Source organism: Blennius ocellaris (genome assembly GCF_963422515.1).
Source record: "Blennius ocellaris genome assembly, chromosome: 6".
NCBI classification, from domain to species: Eukaryota; Metazoa; Chordata; class Actinopteri; order Blenniiformes; family Blenniidae; genus Blennius; species Blennius ocellaris.
Window position 1 is genome coordinate 26,006,049 of NC_137655.1, and position 26,549 is coordinate 26,032,597.

The window sequence follows — 26,549 nt, forward strand, 5'->3', positions numbered from 1 at the left end:
TCCTAATTACGAAATGCCGTTACAAGTAATCCATTACTACCCAACCCTGCACACCAACACACACACACACACACACACACACACACACACACACACACACACACACACACACACACACACACACACACACACACACACACACACAGATTCAGCTTCAACTGGACAAAACATTAGAAAAGATGGTTAATAAATCAAAATAAAGCGTTAACAGCTGAGCAGTGTTTGTTTTTTCACTTCCAGCAACACAAGTAGCTCAGTGAAGCCACAAAGAAGTAACTGACTGTAATCAGGTACTGGTTGCACTCATTAATTACAATAATAAAAGCTTTTTGGAAGAAAGGTTTTGCAGATTAAGAAACACTCAAAGATGATTTTGCCTTCTGAAGAAACATCCCAACAAACGTGTTATAAGTTTCAATTTGTTCACATAAATTCCTAAAATAGATCCTGATGAAATAAAGAGGCGTTATTTAGCAACGAGACAGTTTTCCGGGTCTGGGACTAAATGATGATAAAATAACAATAATGAGAATAATAATAATAATAATATTGGTGGCTGCAGGTGACTCAGAGTCATTCGCTGGGATTTAAGACAGAAAGTCCGCAGTCAGCGGAAGCAGCGCACTCTGACCTCCGGACCTCCGCACCCTGGCAGCGGCTCTTCCTCCGCCTCTCAGCCGGAACTCAGTCACTGTGAGCCGGCCAACATGAAGCGGAGACTCCTGCTGGTGTCCAACTCCACACTGCACGGCGGCGGTTACCTGGACCACTGTCAGCAGCAGATCGCACTCTTCTTCGGAAAGTCAGTTCACTTTTAAGTTGTATTTGTTTGTTATTTGTGTTTATGCAGCTTTGCTCGGGAGCACTGCCGTCAAGTGAGCCCGCACTCAATTGTAACTGCGCTTTTATTAGCGCATTTACGGTAAAACACAAGACAGCGTACGGCCGCAATGCTGGAAGGAAATCCTGCAAAATTAAAGCCCTGAAAGCAACGACAGAGTCTGTTTTCAAAATGCAATAAAAAGGAATCCTTCATAGTTTTATGCCTGATTCCACTTCAAGGCAATACTAGACATACTAATTTGTTACTGCCAGCAATATCAAAGAATATTACTGTAGGAAATTCGAGAAAAGTACTTTTAAACTTGGATCCGTTGGTCGAAAATAATGTTCTATCGCCCGTTTTCAAAATGGAATAAAAAGGAATCCTTTATAGTTTTATGCCTGATTCCACTTCAGAGCAATACTAGACATGCTCATTTACTACTGCAAGCAATATCAAAGAATATTACTGTAGAATTTTGGAGTAAAGTACTTTTAAACTCGGAGCAAATGAACGAAGACAAGACCATTATTTTCGACCAATAGATCCAAGTTCAACATTACTTTTCTCCAAATTTCTACAGTTATGTTCTTTGATATTACTTGCAGTAATAAAGGAGTATGTCTAGTATTGCTCTGAAGTGGAATTAGATGCAAACCTATTAAGGATTATATTTTATTGCAATTTGAAAACAGGCGAGAGACCATCGTTTTCGATCAACAGAGCCAAGTTTAATAGTACTTTTCTCCAAATTTCTACAGTAATATTCTTTGATCTTACTTGTAGTAGTAAAGAAGTATGTCTAGTATTGCACTGATATGAAATCAGGCATAAACCTATGAGTAATTGATTTTTATTGCAAGTTGAACACAAGCGATAGAACATTATTTTCGATCAACAGATCCAAGTTTAAGAGTACTTTTCTCCAAATTTCTACAGTAATATTCTTTCATATTTCTTGTAGTAACAAAGGAGTACGTCGAGTATGGCCCTGAAGTGAAATTGGGTGTAAACCTATGAAGGATTCCGTTTTATTGCATTTTGAAAACAGACTGTCTGTCGTTGCTTTCAGGGCTTTAATTTTGTAGGATTTTCCTTCCAGCATTGCGGCCGTACGCTGGCTTGTGATTTACCGTAAAAGCGCTAATAAAAGCGCAGTTAAAATTGAGTGCGGATCACTTGACGGCAGTTCGGGAGCGCGCGGGACCAGCCTGCAAAACAATGACGAAGTCCATTGACAACTATCAGCATTCTACTTTTCCACGGCAGTGAGCAACTGTGAGGATGTTTACACAAGTCTGATCTTTTGTTTTTGCAATTCTCTAAACGTGCGTTAAAGTTCGGCTCACATCAATTCATTCATAATGTTTATTAAACGCCTTTTAATCGACTAAGTGCACGACGTGGGTTTTGAATGGAGTTTGGTTTGTAAGAATAACGTCCTGTACTATTGACTTACATTTTTCTATGAATAAAGTTTAAAAACTATACTAGTGAGTAATACTGAAATATACTGAACATATATCAGAGCTGCAATTCGGCATTAAATAAAACTATTTTTTAATCATAATTAATGTTGAAAATCATGTTGTGAAGTATTTGTATAAATCACAGTTTTGTTCTACTGTGTGTGTGTGTGTGTGTGTGTGTGTGTGTGTGTGTGTGTGTGTGTGTGCCAGAGACGTGAGGAGGGTGCTGTTTGTCCCCTATGCTCTCCACGACAGAGACTCGTACACCAGGACGGCCCGGGACAAGTTCCGGACTCTGGGTGGGTCAAACTAAAAACCTCTTTACTGCAGTGAAGTCTATTCAAACTGCGTTCAGCCACTTCATCATGTAGAAACTAAACTCTTCATATATTCTACGTTCTAAATCTCCAGATACATGTTTTCTTGTAATCTTTGTCTAATATTTTTGCACATGCATTTCCACTTGTTCATGTTTTCATTTAATGTATTATTAGCCTATTAATTTTTTTTTTTATTGTGTCTTAGTCTAAGTTTTATGATTTTTTTGTGCATTTTATGATATTTAATCGGGACGTCCCGATCACATCGGTAGATATCGGATCGGGCCGATATTGGTGATTTGTGAGTGACCAGGAATCAGCAAATCCAGCCGGTAACCCCGGCATCTTTAAAAAAAACAACAAAAAAAACCTTTCCACATCAGCTGCTGTAAAATGAGCCTCGTTTGATAATGACAGTTCAGGTCAAACCTCATTCTGCTTTAAGTGAAACTGAAGTTTAATACACAAAGTTACATTGGAGCTTAATTCATGTTTAAGATTGATAAAAAAATTTTTTTTATTTTATTTGCACTTTTTTAAGGACTTATTTTCAACCCAACCTGTCTGAGGCACTTTGACGTGGAATTGGGTTTTTACAGAATACTGTTTATGTTGTGTTTTTTTTTAATAGTCTATAAGGTCGTCAAACTGATTCACTGGGTTTCATGTTTAGTTTTTTTACATTTATTTATTAATTTGCCAAAAATCCAGCTGAAGTTGTTTAAGTTAACATAAATAAGAGACACAAGACTGCAGAGTGTAATTGGGATTTTGTTGTTGTTGTTGTTGTGACTGAATAAAGTTGAAATAAGTTCTTCAGTCATTCTGAGAAGAATTTTGATTCAATAAGTGAGTTTTACAATAATTTCTAGACTATTGAGTATATTTGCAATAGCAATGTAAGTATCGGCTCGGGAAAGTATCGGTATCGGCCGATACTCAATTCTGAAAAATCGGATCAGTATCAGGGAACAAAAAGTGATCAGGACGTCCCTCATATTTAATGTCATTTATTCATATGTATCAAAGTAGTTTATTTTAATTGTGTACTTTAGTGTGTGTGTGTGTGTGTGTGTGTGTGTGCATAGTTCTTTATGTGCATGTGTGTTAGTATGTGTGTAACTTATAGTGTGTATGTGCAACTTAGTTCAGTATGTGTGCAATTGTCATTAGAATGAGCATGTTTGCCAGCTAGTTAAATTAGCACTAGCATATTAAATTAGCACTAACCTGTTAAATTAGCACGAGCATGTTAGCCAGCTGGTTAAATTAGCACTAGCATGTTAAATTAGCATGAGCATGTTAGCCAGCTGGTTAAATTAGCACTAGCATGTTAAATTAGCACGAGCATGTTAGCCAGCTGGTTAAATTAGCACTAGCATGTTGAATTAGCACGAGCATGTTTGCCAGCTAGTTAAATTAGCACTAGCATGTTAAATTAGCACTAGCCTGTTAAATTAGCACGAGCATGTTAGCCAGCTGGTTAAATTAGCACTAGCATGTTAAATTAGCATGAGCATGTTAGCCAGCTGGCTAAATTAGCACTAGCTTGTTAAATTAGCACGAGCATGTTAGCCAGCTGATTAAATTAGCACTAGCATGTTGAATTAGCACGAGCATGTTAGCCACCTAGTTAAATTAGCACTAGCATGTTAAATTAGCACGAGCATGTTAGCCAGCTGGTTAAATTAGCACTAGCATGTCAGCCAGCTGGTTAAATTAGCACTAGCATGTTAGCCAGCTAGTTAAATTAGCGCTAGCATGTTAAATTAGCACAAGCATGTTAGCCAGCGATTTAAATTAGAACTAGCACGTTAGCCAGCTAGTTAAATTAGCACTCACATGTTAAATTAGAGATTAACTTGCATGTTAGCCAGCTAGCTTCCACCCTCACATGAATGTAATGAGAGTTTCAGGTTGTTGGATGAATGAATGAATATTGAGTGACGATGAGAAACATGTGGTTGACTTCAGATGACATGAAAGGAACTGTTGATGAATTTAACTTTAATGTGTTCAAACAACAAAGTGTGTGTGTGTGTGTGTGTGTGTGTGTGTGTGTGTGTGTGTGTGTGTGTGTGTGTGTGTGTGTGTGTGTGTGTGTGTGTGTGTGTGTGTGTGTGTGTGTGTGTGTGTGTGTGTGTGTGTGTGTGTGTGTGTGTGTGTGTGTGTGGGTGTGTCCAGGTTACGAGGTGGACAGTATCCACGAGGCCTCCGACCCGGTCGACGCCGTCCGGAAGGCCGAGGGAATTTTCATCGGTGAGAAGAAACAAACATCATGATCTTGTTTCATTTCTTCTTCTTTTCAGTCGTTCCTTCCCTTTTTCCCTCCTTTTGCTGACTTTTTCCTTTCTCTTCCGTTTCGTCACCTTCGTGTCCTCTTTTGTCCACTTTGTTATTTTTGTGCCGCTTTTGAAAACAAATTTAAATTATTAAAGTGTGTGTGTGTGTGTGTGTGTGTGTGTGTGTGTGTGTGTGTGTGTGTGTGTGTGTGTGGTAGGAGGAGGAAACACTTTCCGGCTGCTGAAGAGTCTTTATGATCACAAGGTGGTGACGGAGATCCGCAGGAGAGTTTTGGAGGTGCGCACACACACACACACACACACACACACACACACACACACACACACACACACACACACACACACACACACACACACACACACACACACACACACACACACACACACACACACACACACACACACACACACACACACACACACACACACACCATCACGTCCAAGTGTAGAAATAACGACGACGTCTCAACGTGTCAAACATGAAGATTTTCTGTTTTGAGGTCACAATGAACTTTAACTCCACTTCCCAAGAGGTAAAACCTTTAACTACCGTGGTAATACACTAAATACACAGAATGAGGTGAAAAGAGTACTGCAGTATGAATGGCAGGTTGTCTGGAACACCAGCTTCACTCCTTTGCGATGTTTGCAACGTCGACGTGTGAAGGAGCAGCCGTGCTTATCTGTCCACACGTTGTTCCGTCGCATCATTTGGACAGTAGGTGGCAGTAGTGAGACAGGCTGGATGTGTACAGCAGTGTTTTTCAACCTTTTTGAGCCAAGACACACTTTTTTCTTTGTAAAACTCTGGAGTCACACCTCCACCTGAAAATGTTAAAAGGTTAAACTCTGTAGCCTCTATTGACAATATAAAGTGTTTCTCATCAAAGTTTTATCAACAGGAATCCAGTAAATCCAGAAAGCAAGGACTTTTTTTAATAGTGCCTCCCTCAGTGTGAAACCTGGACCTGATGGATGAAGAGCTGAGATCCTGGTTTTCAAAAACTTCTCCATCACTGTCACTGACACAGTACTTTGATACAAGATGGTAGCAGGAGGTGGAGATGAACCACACTGACGTCTGTCACTTTACATTTCACCGGCAAAGTTCTGTGCTGCCCTCTAGTGGTGAAGAGTATTTATACAGGATTACTCTGCAACACACTGTCGCTGTGAGAGCAAATGTTTTTTTTAGAAAAAAATGTGAAATGTGATAATTTCCCACGGCTCACCTGACGAGATCTGGAGGAAACACCAGTGTGGTGGAGCAGAGGGTGAACAACACTGGTGTAGAGGGCATAGGTGACAGGGAGGGGCAGGCAGAACAGCTGTCATCAGACAACTAGAACAAAGATGTACGACTCTAGAAGAAACCATGTTCATTCATTACTTTCTGCAAGTAAACCAACTGAACTTCAAATAGACGGACTGGAAGTTCTGCTTTGGGTCTGATTGGTTCACTCCTGTCGCGTTAAACTGGACAATGAGACACTGAAAATATGGCATTTTAATGTGAATTATAACAACTGAGCTATGTATCGTATCGCCACATACGTGGGGCCACTAGATGGCACCGTAGCACCATAGAATGCTGCGACTCTTCTGATTTATCGTGGAGCTTTAGTTCAGGAAAAAACCGTCTAAGCAGGGTAAAAACCGGTGCTGAAAACTGTCCAGTACTTTGAAGATGCTTGAGGAGATGGTCGCCGCTCTAAACCCCGGTCCCTCCCCAGGACGGCGTCCCCTACATGGGCTCCAGTGCCGGCACCAACGTGGCCACCGTCAGCATCAGCACCACCAACGACATGCCCATCGTCTTCCCTCCGTCCTTCTCCGCCATCGGCCTCGTCCCGTTCAACATCAACCCGCACTTCCTGGACACCGACCCCAACAGCCGCCACATGGGGGCAAGTCACTGAGCACACCGGGGGGGGGGGGGGTTAGCGATGGCGGCTAATTTAACAGAGTTCATCATGACGTCACTTTCTGATCCTTCGACGTCGACTCTTCCTCTCATCGTGAAGCAGAATTCACCAGCGTTGGATGATGAGTTGTTGCAATAGTGATCCTGCTCTGGATTCTCACCCGTTACTATGGCAACAACACATGATCAGTAGCGTAAAACTAGCTTGTCTCATGACGGTCTAATCCAGCTCATGTTCCCTATCAGTGGGTGAACAATCCACTGGTGAATTCTGCTTCACGATGTTGGTTCTTGTTACTGGACACAACGGGAGCATTTCACAAAAGTTGCATTTTCCAACAACAGTGTCGGCAGGATGCACTTTTTATTTCTGTTATTTTTTTCTCATCTCTGCAGAAACAAGTTGCGCAGCAGTAAAACTTCACAGACTCAGACTTTGTCTCGCTGCAGATTAATGAGATGTCAGCGATAGCGCCGTGCTCACCGATTGGTCCGTTTCCTGTCACATCAGCATTCTGTTATCAGCCTCACACTCCTCTGGTCAAAGTGAAGCTGACAAGTTTTAAAGACACAGTAACAACATTCATCTGGAACACACACATTGAAGTACTCTGGAGTGAAAACTCATATTTAACTCATAGTCCATGAGCCAGAGGACACTTTTTGACAAAGTGCTACCTCCAGGTGGGCGAAGGCGACATCATAGTTTCTGAAAGCTCAGAGTCTCCGCTGTCTGAAAATACATGATGACCTTTTCTAATTGGTCCTTTTAGAAACCACAGCTTAGAAACCACATTTCCTGAGAGTCTTCAAGATTACATAACTTCTGGAGCTATAACATATACGTGGTTGTATCTAGAGCAAGGTAGAGCAAGTCATGGCCTTAATTTGACTTGTTTTCTGACTTTGACCTGAGAGCATGAGCCAATCAGATTCTGATGTGTTATTGACGGACCGCCTCAGGGCCAGCAGAGTTTCTAGTGCTGGTCTGGGTGTGGTCATTGAAATGAGCTTGTCTGATAGGCCCGTGGGCAGGAGGTGATGACTCTGTTATTATCTGCTAATCTGGATGGAGGCTAATTTAACAGTTCATCATGACGTCACTTTTCGATCCTTCGACGTCGACTCTTCCTCTCATCGTGAAGCAGAATTCACCAGCGTTGGATGATGAGTTGTTGCAATAGTGATACTGCTCTGGATTCGAACCCGTTACTATGGCAACAACACATGATCAGTAGGGTAAAACTAGCTTGTTACATGATGGTCTAATCTAGCTAATGTTCCCTGTTAGTGGGTGAACAATCCACTGGTGAATTCTGCTTCACGATAGGAAGAGTCGACATCGAATGATCGAAAAGCGACGTCGCTATGAACATTATTAGATCAGCCGCCATTGCTCCAGAGTAGCAGATAATAACAGAGTCATCACCTCCTGCCCACGGGCCAATCAGTCAAGCTCATTTCAATGATCACACCCAGACCAGCACTAGAAACTCTGCTGGCCCTGAGGCGGTCCGTCAATAACACATCAGAATCTGATTGGCTCATGATACTCTCACTTGATCAACAAGTAATCAGAATACTTCGGTGTGTTCTGAGTGGTATTACTTGTGGCGGTGCAGGAGACCCGGGAGCAGAGGATCTCTCAGTACCACGAGGAGGCCGACACGCCCTGCGTCCTGGTGAGCCCCGCTCCACACCTGACGCCCCCTACTGGACGACCGTGGCTTGATCCACTCTCACTGTGTTTCAGGGTCTGAGGGAAGGATCCATGCTGCTGGTGGAGGGAGACAAAGCCACGCTGCTGGGAACCACCGACGCCAGGCTGTTTACCAGGTAATGCTCCGCTTTGTGGCTGCATCGGGGAATTAGTGAGATAAACGTGTGTTTCAGGAGGAATTAGTGAGATAAACGTGTGTTTCAGGGGGAATTAGTGAGATAAACGTGTGTTTCAGGGGGAATAAGAGAGATAATGTGTTTGAGGAGGAATAAGAGAGATAATGTGTTTGAGGGGGAATAAGAGAGATAATGTGTTTGAGGGGAATAAGAGAGATAATGTGTTTCAGGGGGAATAAGAGAGATAATGTGTTTCAGGGGGAATAAGAGAGATAATGTGTTTGAGGAGGAATAAGAGAGATAATGTGTTTGAGGGGGAATAAGAGAGATAATGTATTTCAGGGGGAATAAGAGAGATAATGTGTTTGAGGAGGAATAAGAAAGATAATGTGTTTGAGGGGGAATAAGAGAGATAATGTGTTTCAGGGGGAATAAGAGAGATAATGTGTTTGAGGAGGAATAAGAGAGATAATGTGTTTGAGGGGGAATAAGAGAGATAATGTGTTTGAGGGGAATAAGAGAGATAATGTGTTTCAGGGGGAATAAGAGAGATAATGTGTTTCAGGGGGAATAAGAGAGATAATGTGTTTGAGGAGGAATAAGAGAGATAATGTGTTTGAGGGGGAATAAGAGAGATAATGTATTTCAGGGGGAATAAGAGAGATAATGTGTTTGAGGAGGAATAAGAAAGATAATGTGTTTGAGGGGGAATAAGAGAGATAATGTGTTTGAGGGGGAATAAAAGAGGTAATGTGTTTGAGGGGGAATAAGAGAGATAATGTGTTTGAGGGGAATAAGAGAGATAATGTGTTTGAGGGGGAATAAGAGAGATAATGTGTTTGAGGAGGAATAAGAGAGATAATGTGTTTGAGGGGGAATAAGAGAGATAATGTATTTCAGGGGGAATAAGAGAGATAATGTGTTTGAGGAGGAATAAGAGAGATAATGTGTTTGATGGGGAATAAGAGAGATAATGTATTTCAGGGGGAATAAGAGAGGTAATGTGTTTGAGGAGGAATAAGAGAGATAATGTGTTTGAGGGGGAATAAGAGAGATAATGTGTTTGAGGGGGAATAAAAGAGGTAATGTGTTTGAGGGGGAATAAGAGAGATAATGTGTTTGAGGGGAATAAGAGAGATAATGTGTTTCAGGGGGAATAAGTGAGATAATGTGTTTCAGGGGGAATAAGAGAGATAATGTGTTTCAGGGGGAATAAGAGAGATAATGTGTTTGAGGGGGAATAAAAGAGGTAATGTGTTTCAGGGGGAATAAGAGAGATAATGTGTTTGAGGGGAATAAGAGAGATAATGTGTTTCAGGGGGAATAAGAGAGATAATGTGTTTGAGGGGGAATAAGAGAGATAATGTGTTTCAGGGGGAATAAGAGAGATAATGTGTTTGAGGGGAATAAGAGAGATAATGTGTTTCAGGGGGAATAAGAGAGATAATGTGTTTGAGGGGGAATAAGAGAGATAATGTGTTTGAGGGGGAATAAGAGAGATAATGTATTTCAGGGGGAATAAGAGAGGTAATGTGTTTGAGGAGGAATAAGAGAGATAATGTGTTTGAGGAGGAATAAGAGAGATAATGTGTTTGAGGAGGAATAAGAGAGATAATGTGTTTGAGGGGGAATAAGAGAGATAATGTGTTTCAGGAGGAATAAGAGAGATAATGTGTTTCAGGGGGAATAAGAGAGGTAATGTGTTTCAGGGGGAATAATAGAGATAATGTGTTTGAGGAGGAATAAGAGAGATAATGTGTTTCAGGGGGAATAAGAGAGGTAATGTGTTTCAGGGGGAATAAGAGAGATAATGTGTTTCAGGAGGAATAAGAGAGATAATGTGTTTCAGGGGGAATAAGAGAGGTAATGTGTTTCAGGGGGAATAAGAGAGATAATGTGTTTGAGGAGGAATAAGAGAGATAATGTGTTTGAGGGGGAATAAGAGAGATAATGTATTTCAGGGGGAATAAGAGAGATAATGTGTTTGAGGAGGAATAAGAGAGATAATGTGTTTGAGGAGGAATAAGAGAGATAATGTGTTTGAGGGGGAATAAGAGAGGTAATGTGTTTCAGGGGGAATAAGAGAGATAATGTGTTTGAGGAGGAATAAGAGAGATAATGTGTTTGAGGAGGAATAAGAGAGATAATGTGTTTGAGGAGGAATAAGAGAGATAATGTGTTTGAGGGGGAATAAGAGAGGTAATGTGTTTCAGGGGGAATAAGAGAGGCAATGTGTTTCAGGGGGAATAAGAGAGATAATGTATTTCAGGGGGAATAAGAGAGATAATGTGTTTCAGGGGGAAGCAGACGCTGGAGTTCAACCCGGGCAGTGACCTGAGCTTCCTGCTCTCAGACTCTCAGTGACTCGTCACAGCAGGAGGCCTCGGCTCATTTTGTTCGTGAAGTTTCTGATCAAACAGAATAAACTTTTGCCTCCGTCTTCCACAGCATTTGTTCCATGTGATCATGTTCCATGTGATCATGTTCCACGCTCGTCCTTAAGATGCGGAAACTTCTGATTAAATATTCAACAATTACTCTGGAAATGGTGAAAATGCGGTAAATTAAAATCTGATTCCTCGATTTGAAATGTGAAATCGACAGCAGTCGTCATGCGTCGCTGCCACAAAAGCCTTTTAAATATTTATTTGATTTAATGAACACGTTTGCAATAATTTAAAGAGTTCAATCATCTTAAGGCGACACAGAACCTGGAAACACGTCTCCTTCTCCGGCTATTAGTGAAATACGGTACCGTCGTCGTGACGATGATTTGACCTGAAGCTTTCCTCCAACTGCATCTTTACCGGACCATCAGCAGCACAAACATTCCGTTTAGTGGAACGTTCAGTAGGTTCATTAGTACTCTGGAGATAATTTAACTCATTGGATTTACACCCCAAAATACAAAACAACCCCCCCAAAACAAAAACCCCACCATCACTCAGAAATCATTTGAACATTAGTAATAATATAAAAACAACCTGTAAACAGCTAAATAAACACGGAGACGCCAAAATGTGAACAAATCAGTTTATTTCATGTCAAAAGTGAAATCAGGTTTTTAGGAAATTGTTACTTTTCATTCCGGAGGTGAAAGAAGTACAGACATCAAAAATATTTGTTTGGTGGTGTGAAGAAGTAGAGGAGTGCTATTAAATATACAAACAAACACAACAGACGGGAAGCTGGAGGGACGAGTCAGCCGACTGACTTCAGTCCTGCTGGACCCCCATGGAGGGTCCAGGTCTCAAACCCCCATGAGGACCAGGTCTCAAACCCCCATGGAGGGTCCAGGTCTCAAACCCCCATGGGGTCCAGGTCTCACGCCGTCACCAAGGTCTTAGAAAAAGTTTGAACGGTGCAGCGAAACTGGAGAAAAACCTCTGGACCAATCAGCTTCTTATATAAAAACGCCATCAAGTCAGATCTGGACGAGTTTTAGCAAGTTTAAAAAGAATCGTAGAAACTTTTACGTACAAATTTCCCAAAGTTAAAAAAAAAAGAAAATCTTTTCAAATTTAAACGAAAACCAGTAAAAAAGTTTTTTTGCAACAGGAAGCAAATTTGGCAATAAGACGCAGTAAATAGTGACGTGTTGAACCTCTGCCGTTCTCCTTGTTACTAAAGAAAGTCCAGAACACCGAATCCTGGCTGCCTTGTATTGGGGAGTACCAGACCCCATGCCCAGAACCAGACCCAGAACCAGACCCAGAACCAGAACCAGAACCAGTACCAGAGTCGCTGCTTCCAGACTGTATAATGTCCTGGAAGTGGACGACGACTGTTTATTTTATTTGCGTGAATGTAAACAGGCTCAGTGTGTTTTCAATTTTCAGGATTTCATAAAATGATGCAAAAACAATAAAGACCTGCAAGTTTTCAGGTTTAGAAGTTAAAACAAAAAGCATGAGATTTTAAATGTTTAGGGAATTACGTGATAGACTAATTTCTCCTTTCCGTTACATATGATTGAATGTTTTCTTTAGTTTGTGCTTGGATTTTACTGAATCGTCACGTTTACAACATTTCTGTAAAAAGTTGTGATCCTGTGAGTCTGAGAGCGAAGCAAAGATAAAAGTTATTTCCTGTCGCTCAGTGTTTGAAGTCGGTGCTCAGCAGTGCTTCTCTGAAAACTCTGAGGTGAAATGAAAGGAGAAGAAAAGACGAGCGGAAGGAAGAAAGAATGTTTACGTGTCCATGTGGTTCTGTGGAGTCGTTTCATGGTGAGAAAACTGGAGGAGAATATTTTTAAACTACCATCAATGTACACATTACTTCATAATGCAGACCCAATATGGGTAAATAGCAAAGGTGCACACACACGCACACACACACGCACACACACACGCACGCACACACTCACACACACGTTAAATAGCAACCTGCGTTTTCTCAGCCAAGCTGCCAGCCGCCACTGAAATCTGAGGGATCCATGAAAAAAAACCAAAAAAAAAACTTAAGCCGATAAAGAAAAAGGCGTCAGTGCAGAAAAAGGCGGGAAACTCATACGTGATGTCACTAAGCCCCGCCCCCTCATAGATGCTGTTGCTGGTCTGCTCTGGATAGAAAATATGTTGTTGAAACGTTTCCAGATGTTTACATCTTCACTTCTTATCGTCAGTGTTTCTGTCCGCTATACTTCGCGCAGACAATCTGATCCAGTGACTCGCGGCTGCCTCGTGTGGTACAAAGTGGTATTACAGTCAGTATGAAATGGGTCACAATTACAATTTGCAGTTCATTCAAAACATAAAAATCCTGCAATTTTTACATTTAACAATATAAAAACATTTGTATTTTGGTGAAATTTGACAAAGTCTGATGATAGCTCATGTAGCAGATGCTAAATGATAAAAATATATTGAATATAAATTGGATTTACAGAAAACAGGATGGCGTCAATGTAAAACTCTACACTGCCACCTGCTGGTGAAATAATGCAGATTTATTAACTTTGTATAAATCTGAACTGCACGTATGTTTATATTAACATACATGTACACAGTGTTTGCACGGGGCGCGTCTTCTCATGATCATGTACGTCACATCATCTTGTTTTTTAAATACTTCACGACAACAATAATTCTGGTAATCTGTTCATACTTTCTCTTATCGACTGAGGGAATGGTGGACGAGGACAAAAAAGTGATTTTACCAGCAGAGTGCAACATGTCACTCCTCTCTGTTGAGCGACTTACATCAAATACGTACATTTGAATTTCCCAACTTCACCAAGTCTTTTTTTTTTTTTCCTGTTGAGCAGCAGCAGGTTTAACATCCAAGAGGGGAATTCTGATGCTTGTAATCTTATTACTTGCATTGATTTTGTATTGTTCTTGTGATTGAAATGAACTGGACTGTGGTAAACAAATAATAATAATAACAATACGAACCCAAACATGTAGAAAAGGCGTCACCAGCATCCCAAAGCAGATTTCATACAGCAGAAATGCAAAGCGGCTTCCCCGAACACGAAGCAGTGAATAATTCCCGTCACTCCCATCGTCTCAGACTCTTCAGGACAAGTTCAGTTTGCTGCGATGCTTTTGACTTTGTTCTCTCACACGACACAAATACTCCCGTCACTCATACAGTTTAAACAACAACAACAACAACATTACAGAGGAGGATTCTGGTCCTCTGGTTCGTCACCTCAGTTCTATTGTCATTATTCACTCCTAACAGCTTCTGTCATTCTGTGGATTTTTTTTCTCCCCGTTTTGTTTTGAAATGGTTTTGTTTTGAAATGGTTTTGTTTACACCCACAGAGACACGACTGCCCTTCAGCAAGCAGGCGGAGACTGTCGACGGTACGAAACCTTCCTCGTAAAACGGTGTTGGGGGGGGAGGAAAAAAAAAGTGCACATTAAATAAGAGGAGAAACGTTGTGGGCTCTGGTGGAAACATCCAGATGTGTCGGAGGAAGAGTCCAGCGGTTTGGGAAGAATTCCTCGTACGTCTGAAGCTCGGCTGGTTTAGAAATCAAAGGTTTGTCTGGTGGTTTGGTCCAATGAGTGCAGCAGCTCAGAGGAACTCACTGAATAACGTGTTGCTGTTCAGCTTCATGTACATTTCTTCTCAGCTGTGAACGTCTAAACTTCCCGCTGAGCAGAAGGAACTTTTCCTCAGTTTGATGGATGAGGCTCGGCCCCCAAAACGACGGACTCTTCCTCTCACCTCAGTTATTGTGAAAACTTTGATCTGTGTCCAGTGTCCAGCTTCTCTTTTGGCACAAACGCAACAGAAATCATACTTGAACCGGTACCGTGACCCGTCACCTGCCCTCCTGCCCTCCTGCCCTCCTGCCCTCCAGCCCTCCTGCCCTCCTGCCCTCCTGCCCTCTAAATCTCTCAGGCCTTGTTTTTTTGCTTGTTTTTTTTTTTTTTCACCCTGGTTTCAGTTCTATGCACTTTGACCTCTAGGCGTCAGTGTTGCCGTTCTCCTCCGGCTGCAGCTGCTCCTTCTCGGTGCAATCCTCCTGCGGGGGGCGCACTCGCTTAAAGAAGCCCAGCTGAGGAAGAGAGGAGGGGAAGAGGAGAGAGGAAGAGGGGAGAGGAGAGGAAGAGGGGAGAGGAAGAGGAGAGAGGAAGAGGGGAGAGGAAGAGGAAGAGAGGAGGGGAAGAGGAGAGAGGAAGAGGGGAGAGGGAGAGGAAGAGGGGAGAGGAGAGAGGAAGAGGGGAGAGGAAGTGGAAGAGGAGAGAGGAAGAGGAGAGAGGAAGAGGGGAGAGGAAGTGGAAGAGGAGAGAGGAAGAGGAGAGAGGAAGAGGGGAGAGGAGAGAGGAAGAGGAGAGAGGAAGAGGGGAGAGGGAGAGTGAGAGGAGAGAGGAAGAGGAGAGAGGAAGAGGGGAGAGGAAGAGGGGAGAGGGGAGAGGAGAGAGGAAGAGGGGAGAGGAAGAGGAGAGAGGAAGAGGAGAGAGGAGAGGAAGAGGGGAGAGGAAGAGGGAGAGGAAGAGGGAAGAGGGGAGAGGAAGAGGAGAGAGGAAGAGGAAGAGGAAGAGGAAGACCAGGCTGAATGAGCACAATCAGAACTGAAACTTCAGACGTCATCATCACATTCTTCTGCCGAAAGTCAACATGTGAAGGTTTTTACCATCTAATAACTCAGAAATGAAGCAAAGCAACAAGTAATGTTTCCCCCATAAGACGACCTGGAGAATTTATTTAACTATCAAGAATAATCCACTAAAGTGTGTCTGATGCAGTAAAGTGAGAAAAGGCAGTTTGAATATTTAAACTTCCCTGAAGTCGACTTTGAAAATGTAAACGGCAGAACTAAAAACTAAGTTACACACAAATAACGACTCATTAAGTAGCGGGAGACGTTGTTGTGTTGAGGAACCTCAGTGTTAGAAGGTTCCTCAGCCCCTGTGCTGCTGGTCTTCCTCACCTTGTACATGATGAAGATGAGCAGCGCCAGCAGCAGCAGTCCTGCCAGGACGGCCAGCGCCACCACCCAGGCTGGGACCGGCGGGTGGGACTCCACCACCCAGTTCACCAACACGCTCACCTGGACACACCCAGCACAGCACTCACTCCAACCTGCCAACTCTTATTTTGAAATGTTGCTCCGCCCGGCAGGAAATGATGGGTGAAGTTTTTCCACTGAAAACTTTTTAACGAGCCGATTGAAACATCGTCTGTGAATAAATGTACTCCAATTGTGGCACGAAGACCCGTGTGTGGAAACGTCACTTATCGCGGTTCAATCAGGGTTTTGTGATCATTCTAAGGAACCTGCTGAGAAATTGTGCCGCCTGGCGTTCGCTACTCAAACATCAGATCAACTGGAGCTGCAGGGAAAATATCATCAATGCCTGATGAGTCACTTCCTACATTTATTTGTAGAAATTAAAAATCTAAGTTCTCAGTTCATGATAATAAATATAAAAGCCTGATAAAATCCACCCTCTGATCTCCGCCGTGTCTTAAAATCCCAGTGAAATGAAGGTTCCACCTCCAAAACTCTCTGGTGTCTCTTCTAGAACGTTTTCCTGCTAACTGGCTGAAGGTAAAACGTTAAAACACGACAATCTGAGAGAAAATAGCCGATGAACGGCGCTATTTCCTCTGCTGGGCGGAGCTTCTGACAATAACAGAGTGACATCACGAGTTGTGCACACGCCCAAGTTGTGTTTACATTATGGAGGATCAGAGTTTTGACCACGAAGAGGCTGAATTGAACCAGATTTCATCATCATGGTCATTTCAAACCCAGTGATTGATGAAGAAGACACAGAAGGTGGTTCTGCCATCGGTGACCCCGTCTGGAACATGTTTGAGGAAGCAGAAGACGCTTCGTCCTCCGTTCGTCCTCGTCTCCTCGCCTCAGCAGCCGCCACTTTTCACCTTTGAGGCTTTGAGGCTCCTGACTTTTGGCAGAACGACCGGCTTCCTGGATCCAACACGTCCAAGAGCTAGAAGACTGAATCACCGAAGATGAGTCCAAGTGTTACTTGATCGTCTACTAGCCGCCTGAGCTAGCGGCTCCCGCTAGCCGCTAGCGGCTCCTGCTAGCCACCCGAGCTAGCGGCTCCCGCCGCCTGTGCTCCTTTTCTCCTCTCTGGTCTCTTCCAGGCTCAATCTTTCATCAAGGCTCATAAAACGCCGACTATAACTTCAAAACACTGTAAAAACTTGGATATTTAAGAGGAAACAAGCCGACATAAACACAACAGATGGAGATCTGCACAACTCGTGACGTCACGCCCACGAAGAAGGATTCCCCCGACTTCCTCGGCTGGAGATTCAAAATTCAAATAACTTTGTTATGCGACAACAGTGGAGGGGCAGAGTCGGAGGAACCTTACAAGTAGAACCCAACTATCGTTTTTTGCAAAGTAGTGTTTTACATTTCACTGGGACTTTAATGTTTGATCTGGACAGGAACCGTCGACGGCGCCGCTCTGAACTTACGGTCGTGCTGTTGGACGGCAGCTCCGACGCCACGTTCTTGTACGGCATCTCGATGACGCTGAAGGAGGCCGTGGACCGGATCACGTAGGAGCGGTTCTGGTTCTCAGGCTGCAAAGAAACAATCGTCATGCTGATTTGTTCACTAACATTTCATGAGCCATTCTGCACCCACAGTCCCAACAACAACAACAACAACAACAACAACAACAACAACAACAGGTCCACAGAAAACGTTTTTGTTAGTTTAGAGTATATTCTAGCGTTTTTCTTTGAAAGCAACTATTTTTGAGGCCCTTGTTGTTTTCTGAGTTTAAAAGCCTTTCAGAATTGTGTTTTGTTTCGTCACCTTCACTGTGACACTGAAGCCAAGTTAAGCTGCTTTTTGTCTTTATCATCAACTTCCAGCAGAGAAACAGCAGCATCAACAATCAAACACCACATTCCAAAGAATACGATATTATAATAAATATTATATATTAAAAAAGAATATTTTTGTTGACGACATCGTGTCCTCCTGAGGACGAGACCCTAAAACAACAGAAGCTGTAGTGAACATTTGAAAACACACTTAAGAGGACAGATGATGGTTTGTTTACCTTGAGGAAGTTGTTGACGGCCAACCTGGAGTAGATGAAGAGGATTGCGTTCTTCCTCTTTTCCAGTCGTCCGACTTGACATCTCAGCCGCAGGCAGTCTGCCGTCGTACAATCCTGTCGTACAATAAACAAACCCTGTGAGTGTGTGTGTGTGTGTGTGAGAGCGTGAGTGTGTCTGTGAGAGTGTGTGTGTGTGTCTGTGTGAGAGCGTGAGTGTGTCTGTGTGAGAGTGTGTGTGTGTCTGTGTGAGAGTGTGTGTGTGTGTGTCTGTGTGAGAGTGTGTGTCTGTGAGTGTGTGTGTCTGTGTGAGAGCGTGAGTGTGTCTGTGTGAGAGTGTGTGTGTGTGTGTGTCTGTGTGAGAGTGTGTGTGTGTCTGTGTGAGAGCGTGAGTGTGTCTGTGTGAGAGTGTGTGTCTGTGTGTGTCTCTGTGAGAGTGTGTGTGTGTGTGTGTGTGTGTGTGTGTGTCTGTGTGAGAGTGTGTGAGAGTGTGTGAGAGTGTGTGTGTGTCTGTGTGAGAGTGTGTGTGTGTGTGTGTGTGTGTGTGTCTGTGTGAGAGCGTGAGTGTGTCTGTGTGAGTGTGTGTGTGTGTCTGTGTGTGTCTGTGTGAGTGTGTGTGTGTGTCTGTGTGTGTCTGTGTGAGTGTGTGTGTGTGTCTGTGTGAGTGTGTGTGTGTCTGTGTGAGAGCGTGAGTGTGTCTGTGTGAGTGTGTGTGTGTGTCTGTGTGTGTCTGTGTGAGTGTGTGTGTGTGTCTGTGTGTGTCTGTGTGAGTGTGTGTGTGTGTCTGTGTGAGTGTGTGTGTGTGTCTGTGTGAGAGCGTGAGTGTGTCTGTGAGAGTGTGTGTGCGTGTGTGTGTCTGTGTGTGTGTGTCTGTGTGAGTGTGTGTGTGTGTGTCTGTGTGAGAGCGTGAGTGTGTCTGTGTGAGAGTGTGTGTGTGTCTGTGTGAGAGTGTGTGTGTGTGTGTGTGTGTCTGTGTGAGAGTGTGTGTGTGTGTGTGTGTCTGTGTGTCTGTGTGTGCGCGTGCGCGTGTGTGCGTGTGCGTGTGCGTGTGTGTGTGTGTGTGTGTACCAGAGGGTGCAGGTCGCTCTGAGAGTCTCTGGACTCCAGGTCTCTCTTACGGACGTGGTTCCGGTTTCGTCCCTCCGTCTCTCGTTCTCGAGGCGGAATGGAGCCGTTGTTCTTTTGGGACGTCGGCGGGTTCTGAGACACAGAGAGACAGAGACAGACACACAGAGACAGACAGACAGAGACACAGAGAGACACAGACACACAGACAGAGACAGACACACAGAGACACAGACAGACAGACAGACACACAGAGACACAGACAGACAGACAGACACACAGAGACACAGACAGACAGACAGACACACAGAGACAGACAGACAGAGACACAGAGACAGACACACAGAGACACAGAGAGACAGACAGACACACAGAGACACAGACAGACAGACAGACACACAGAGACAGACAGACAGAGACACAGAGACAGACACACAGAGACACAGACAGACAGACAGACACACAGAGACACAGACAGACAGACAGACACACAGACAGACAGACAGAGACACAGAGACAGACACACAGAGACACAGAGAGACAGACACAGAGTAAAGCAATGCGTCCCCTGAGGAGGACAGGATGACGGAGGCTGGTGGAGCTGCAGTCTTACGGAGACGTTGAGAGCGTTGATCTCCACGTCGGTGGTGCAGTTGATGGGTCCTTCGGTGTCGTAGCTGGTGATGTAGAGCAGGGAGCCGTTCCTGTACTGGTAGGGCCACTCCACCTCCAGCGCCGCCTTGCTGAACGTGCTGGGCCCGTTGTTCTGCAGCTGAGGACGCCACCGCACACGGTTCAGTCAACACTGCAGTCTGAGGCCACACCGAGCGTCCCAGTGTCTGTCTCACCTCGTAGACGTGGACGATCTGAGGCCCGATGTCGTCTCCCAGCACGGGAGGCTCTCGGACCTTCCAGTTGGCGATGGGCAGCAGAACCTGGTCAGGAGACGACGACCTGCAAAACAAACCGCCTCAGGATCACCTGCAGCTCCGGCAGAGGAAATCACTTTCATCTGCTTGAATTGGAGATGAAAGGATATACATTTTTTTAAAGGACGAGTAATGAGCTACTTTCCCATACAGCGTACTGATGCAAGTACTTATCAAACACCATTAATCCACAATCCATGTGCAAACGACAAGCCGAAGCTCTGTGTTTCTGCTACGATCATATGCTATCATGAAATAATTAAATCACCACGACGGCAGAGACGGAATCATTCGTCTCTCCTCTGCTTGACGTTTCAGACGGCCTTTGGTCGATACGAGGACAAACTAGCAGGACCGACTTAACTTGTGAGGACAAAGTTCAGAGTCTCTGCAGAAGGACGGCTGTCTCACCCTCTGATGGACACTCTGGCCAGCACGGCCAGCTTGGTGACGCTGGACACTCGAGGACTGGTGTTGTCGAACTGGTTGGAGCTGAAACACAGATTCACGGTGAGACGAACACATGAATGTGGACACAGCGAGACGGGTTGTGTTACTGGGAACAGCCACCAGGAGGCGCTGGCCTCCCTCACAAGTCCCCACGGTGGGACATGTTTTTTTTTTAACTAATAGTTGATCAAATGTAGATGAAATAACCTGGAACTGAAATGAAACATCTCTGAAATGTCAAAAAAAAAGAAAAAGCAAATCTAAACAATATTCATGAGGAAAATATCCAAAATGCCTCTAAATGTTTTTAAAAGATGTAAAGATTGCATCATGACAAATAATGTGGAATTTGATCCAAAAATATTTAACGCAAAAGTTAAGAAAGCAATATATAGCTGAACTGTATAACACTGTGAGGAATATATTACATATAGTCAAGTATTAATAAAAACATTAAAAAGGGAAATAAAAAATTAAATAAAAAAACTACACATTTTTATTGGGGAAAAAGGAAACAAATACAAAACACCAATTTTTGATTTGTAAAAAAAAACACAATGTGAGACAGTTGACGACGAAGAAAAACATCTTGAGTCAGCAGAAGTTTGTCTTTCAGTGTCGAGGCAGAGTGGAACCAGCAACCTCTTATTAACACACACACACACACACACACACACACACACACACACACACACACACACACACACACACACACACACACACACACACACACACTTTTAAAATGAAACGTTCTACACTTTCAGACCAAGACAATTAATATCGACCAAAAGATAATAATAATGATAATAATAATAATAATAATAATAACTCAGAATGCTGCAGGTTTGATTCCCCACCTCGCCTCCCCACAGCAGTGGGCATGTGACTGAAATAGAATAGCAGCTTTGCAAAAAACAAAGATTTTCCCTCGAAGCAGGCTGAGTGCAAGTCAAGAGGTTCCTACCTGACGATCTGCAGGTCGAACTTGACCGACGTGTCTTCCTCAGACAGCTGGTGAACGCTGAACCTCAGCTCCGCCAGAACCTGGCAGGAAGAGCAGGAGCACAGGTTAAAGAGCAGCAGGGAAATTCGTAAAAAGTAAAGAAGAGTAAGCTGGAATCAACCGACTGAAGACCCGCTGACTCTCCACTGGTTTCCTCCAGAGTGTGACGACTCTCCGTCCAGGTAGTGTTATAGACGAGTCACTGTAATGATAATTTATCTCGGCCGTCTGTCCACTAGAAGGTCTGTGTACATCCCATTGTTTATAGTGCTTTCATATTATTGATCAGAACATCCTATTACGGAGGCTAGAACATCATCGGCTTAAAGGTAGGGCACTAAACTGGTTCTGATCATATTGACCAGACAGGTTCCATTTTGTTCATGTTCACGATATTTCCTCAGTCCAGACTGAGGTTAAACATGGAGTTCCACAGGGTTCTGTCTAAAGTACAATACTTTTTACTTTATACGCGCTTCCTGCAGGGGATATCATTAAAAACACTCCATTAACTTCCATTGTTATGCAGATGACACACTAATCTATTTATCTATGAAACCTGATATAATAACCAACTTTCTAAACTAGAAGTTTGTCTTAAAGATATAAAAGATTGGATGAGTCGTAATTTCCTGCTCCTGAACTCAGATAAAACTGAAATTATTACATTTGGGCCAAAATATCTGAGAGATCAATTATCTAAAGATCTAGTCACACTGGATGGTATTACTTTGACCTCCAGTACCACTGTGAGGAACCTGGCAGTTATTTTTGACCAGGATTTATCCTTTACCTCACATTAAACAAATCTGCAGGACTGCCTTTTTTCACCTCCACAATATTTCCAAAATTAGAAACATGCTGACTCAGAGTGATGCCGAAAAACTAATCCATCATTTATTACTTGGAGAGTAGACTATTGTAACTCCCTAGTATCACGGTGTCCAAATAACTGCTTCAAAGTCTTCAGTAGATTCAAATTGCTGCAGCGAGAGTCCTGACAAGGACCAACTTCAGAGATCACATCACTCCAATACTAACCTCGCTTCATTGGCTCCCTGTTAAATCTAGAACAGAATTTAAAATCCTTCTTCTAACCTATAAAGCTCTTAACAACCATCTTATCTTAAAGATCTATTAGTCCCGTATCTCCCCAGAAGAACACTTGGTTCTCAGTACTGCCCCCTGGAGGTTCCTAGGGTTTCTAAAACTAGAATGAGGCAGAACCTTCAGCTCTCAAGCTCCGTCTCGTGGAACCAGATCAGTTTCAGTTAGGAGGCTGAGACAGTCTCTACTTTTAAGACAAACTTTTCTATTCACTAAAGCTTACAGTGAGGGCTGTTTTAAAACACTCCCTCCCCACCTCTCTCTCTCTCTCTCTCTCTCTCTCTCTCTCTCTCTACCTCTCACTCTGCCCGGACCAGGGTCTGTTTCTTGCCTATCTACCCGAATCAAGGTATGTATCTCCTCACCCAATCTATCTCTCTGTCTTCCCTCTCCTCTATCCTCTCCTCTCCTCTCCTCTCAGTCTATCTCTCTGTCTTCTATCCTCTCCTCTCCTCAGACCTCCTCTCCTCTCCTGTCCTCTATCCTCTATTCTCTCCTCTCACCTCCTCTCCTCTCCTCTATCCTCTCAGTCTATCTCTCTGTCTTCTATCCTCTCCTCTCCTCTCCTCAGACCTCCTCTCCTCTCCTGTCCTGTCCTCTATCCTCTCCTCTCACCTCCTCTCCTCTCCTCTATCCTCTCAGTCTATCTCTCTGTCTTCTATCCTCTCCTCTCCTCAGACCTCCTCTCCTCTCCTGTCCTCTATCCTCTCCTCTCACCTGCTCTCCTCTCCTCTATCCTCTCAGTCTATCTCTCTGTCTTCTATCCTCTCCTCTCCTCTCCTCAGACCTCCTCTCCTCTCCTGTCCTGTCCTCTATCCTCTCAGTCTATCTCTCTGTCTTCTATCCTCTCCTCTCCTCAGACCTCCTCTCCTCTCCTGTCCTCTATCCTCTCCTCTCACCTGCTCTCCTCTCCTCTCCTCTCCTCTATCCTCTCAGTCTATCTCTCTGTCTTCTATCCTCTCCTCTCCTCTCCTCAGACCTCCTCTCCTCTCCTGTCCTGTCCTCTATCCTCTCCTCTCACCTCCTCTCCTCTCCTCTCCTCTATCCTCAGACCTCCTCTCCTCTCCTCTCCTCTCCTCTCCTCTATCCTCAGACCTCCTCTCCTCTCCTCTCCTCTCCTCCACCTCTGGTTTCTACAAAGGTTTCTTCCGGTTAGAGGGACTTTTTCTTTCCACAGTAGCAAATAAAGTTGCTGCTCAAGTGGGTTTGTTGGCTTTTTCTATTTTCTCTGTTAAAAGCACCGAGGAATGACTGTGTTGTATTTGCTGCTATACAAATAAAGTTGAATTGAATTGAATTGTTTTGTTCTCCGCTGCGTGTGTGCGTGGGTTCATTACAAAAACAACCAACAGCACCCACTAGTGGCCCAGCATGCCAACAACATCACTTCTATCATTTTCAAAACGCTGGCATGACGATACAAAACTTCTGTGAAAAAACAAAAACAAAACCAAAAAAAACCCCAAAATGATGTGTTCTCATCATTTGGAACGTTGTCGTGTAAACAGGCCTGCAGGAATGTGAGTCATGAAACTGATTTAAAAATGTTTTTTCTTCAAAAACACACTCTTGTACTACCACACATGAAGAAAAGACTGAAGGTAATTCCAGCAGTTTGCTTCCCTGGTCCTGGTTGTTTATGGTTTGTCTGGTGCTGCTGCAGGAACCCACCTTGGTTCCTCCCTTCATGGGGTTCCCCAGGTCGCACACCACCATCTTGGTCCCGTTCTCCTTCTTGTAAGCACAGGACAGCCTGGACAGGGTCTGAGGGAAAAGCACATTTCCTTTCTTCACACCGCTACTTCTGCAGTAGTTGGACCCGGAGGCGGAACGCCGGTGTTTCCCTACCAGGCTGCGGACGACTCCGGTGAAGTCGGCCTGTTGAGGAGGGTAGACGTGGAGCTCGGCCTCGTACGCCCCCTCGCCCTGGTTCTCGGCGCTGATCTCCAGAGTGAGGGCGTTATCGTCGCCGATGTAGATCTGCTCCCGATCACTGCGGCCAAAACAACAGTTCATTAACGCGACCGGGAAATCCAGGTGGAAACCGTCCTGCCTGTCAAACACCAAGAGCTTTTTCCTGGTGGCAGGAATATGAACACGACCCAACATGAGCAGCGTCGCAGGAACTTCAGTTTGAATTCAAACAGAAGAGAGAAAAAGGTTTGCACCTCTTCACTGAGAGTCTGAGGTCGGGTTTACAGATGTTATCTGCTCCACAGTCCAGCAGGATATGAGCCTGACAAAACAAGGAGAAAAACATGAGGACGGCAAAGAAAAGGTGGCCAGAGAGGGATGTTCAGTATTTCTGTCAAAACAGAAATATTTGGTAGAAAACAAGCCAATAATGGCAGTTGTTGGGTTTTAATTAGACATTTGAACAAACTCCATGAGTATTCAGTGTCTCATTAAATATAATGTGTACAAATATAATGATCGTATTGATTAATAGAATACAAACACTTCAATTAATCCTATTTTATCTAGTCTAATGACATTAATCCCAGAGGGCGATTCTTTAAAGATTAAAGTAGATTTAAGGCTTTTATGATGGAATGAACAAGTTGAAGGAAGAAATGTTTGATGATGGATGAGGAATGAGTTTGTTTATTAGCTGATGGATGAAGAAGAGAAGGAAAATGTGTCAGATGAACCCTTGTGTTTCTACTTTTCTATTGAAAGCAGCTTTAGAGCTGGTTCAAGCCACCCTGGAGCATTTTCTAGTGAAGCTGCTTTGGGTTTAGACTTCAGGAGGACCGTCATTCTCTAAAGACTTTTATTGAATTGAAGGGGAAGAAACACAATAAATGACGATTCCACTGAAACCGAAGCGAGTGGATTGGCCGCTCTGCTGGGCCGACCCGCACCCCGGTCCTCACGCCGTAGTGAGTCCAAGAACAGCAGGTTAATTCACCTGCTTGGTGATGTTGGACGGGGCCGACGTGTCGATGATGGGCTGCAGACCGGTGAGGTCTGCGGCTTGCTTGAAGTCCAGCGTGTACTCCATGGCCACCGAGATCGGGGTGATCTTATCCCGAAACTCACGATCGTCCTGAGAAGCACCAAAAGGTTGCAAGTCAAGAAACTAAACTTTATACGGCCTTTCATGGAAACATCACAACCCATGGTGTGTTTTCCAGGCATATTTCACAATAAAACACGGTGACATTTGTGGAAGTCCTTCAAAGATTACCACCTCCTCCGTCTCTCTTCCCTCAATAAGCGATTTCCTGAGAAAGACGTATTGCTCCTCGCAGGTGGGCCTGTCACCGTTGGCGACCACCATGTTCTTGGTGTACTGGAAGGTCCGGTCGTGCAGGAAGAGGACGCGCTTCGTCGCCTCCTTCTGCTTCAGCCGGTCCAACATGAGATCCACCTGAAAACCTGCAGGACAATTGAAGAAGTGCATTAAAAAAAGAAGAAAAAAAACCCAGTTTCAAGATAGAAACTTGCGTGTGACTGCTGGGCTTCTTCACTCACTGAGGGCAGCTGGAGCTCCGCGGCCGCTGGCCTTCACACAGTACTTCACCTTGAAGCTGTGAACACACACCGCCGGCCAGTTTGAAGACAAATCACATTTATAGGACAAGGAAAGGTTTGATCATTGTAGAAAAGTGTGACTCTGATGCATAAAACGAAGTTGCTTGAAGAAAAAACACTTTCTCTCCGGGGTTAAACATAACGTTCTAAACCAGCAGGTAGACTTGACTTGTAAAGAATCCCATTAATCCAGGGCCACAACAACACGAGCTTAACTTGCTCGCCACTGGACATTTCTCATGGCCGGGCAGAAATGGGAATCAAACCACCGATA

General features: G+C 43.9%; 2 protein-coding genes across 2 annotated transcripts in view; one reads left to right on the forward strand and one right to left on the reverse strand.

Moving 5' to 3' along the window:
- Window positions 1–678: 678 nt before the first annotated feature.
- LOC308131134 (alpha-aspartyl dipeptidase) lies at window positions 679–11,118 on the forward strand. Its single transcript, XM_080497741.1, has 8 exons — window positions 679–802; window positions 2,503–2,591; window positions 4,797–4,871; window positions 5,113–5,192; window positions 6,649–6,822; window positions 8,462–8,521; window positions 8,593–8,675; window positions 10,973–11,118. The coding sequence occupies exons 1-8, from the start codon at window positions 708–710 to the stop codon at window positions 11,037–11,039; spliced, it is 723 nt and encodes a 240-aa protein (XP_080353867.1). The 5' UTR covers window positions 679–707; the 3' UTR covers window positions 11,040–11,118.
- Window positions 11,119–11,691: 573 nt separating this feature from the next.
- The window catches only part of itgav (integrin, alpha V), a 60,362-nt gene continuing 45,504 nt past the window's right edge, over window positions 11,692–26,549 (reverse strand). The window contains exons 18-32 of the mRNA XM_080498281.1: window positions 26,216–26,271; window positions 25,932–26,119; window positions 25,650–25,787; window positions 24,907–24,974; window positions 24,587–24,731; window positions 24,410–24,502; window positions 21,593–21,672; window positions 20,590–20,670; window positions 20,098–20,203; window positions 19,863–20,021; window positions 19,253–19,384; window positions 18,188–18,301; window positions 17,592–17,699; window positions 16,066–16,185; window positions 11,692–15,189 (exon numbers count right to left, since the gene is read on the reverse strand). Of these exons, the coding sequence (XP_080354407.1) occupies window positions 15,097–15,189; window positions 16,066–16,185; window positions 17,592–17,699; window positions 18,188–18,301; window positions 19,253–19,384; window positions 19,863–20,021; window positions 20,098–20,203; window positions 20,590–20,670; window positions 21,593–21,672; window positions 24,410–24,502; window positions 24,587–24,731; window positions 24,907–24,974; window positions 25,650–25,787; window positions 25,932–26,119; window positions 26,216–26,271 (1,681 nt within the window). The 3' untranslated portion in view covers window positions 11,692–15,096. The remainder of the gene's footprint in view (window positions 15,190–16,065; window positions 16,186–17,591; window positions 17,700–18,187; window positions 18,302–19,252; window positions 19,385–19,862; window positions 20,022–20,097; window positions 20,204–20,589; window positions 20,671–21,592; window positions 21,673–24,409; window positions 24,503–24,586; window positions 24,732–24,906; window positions 24,975–25,649; window positions 25,788–25,931; window positions 26,120–26,215; window positions 26,272–26,549) is intronic.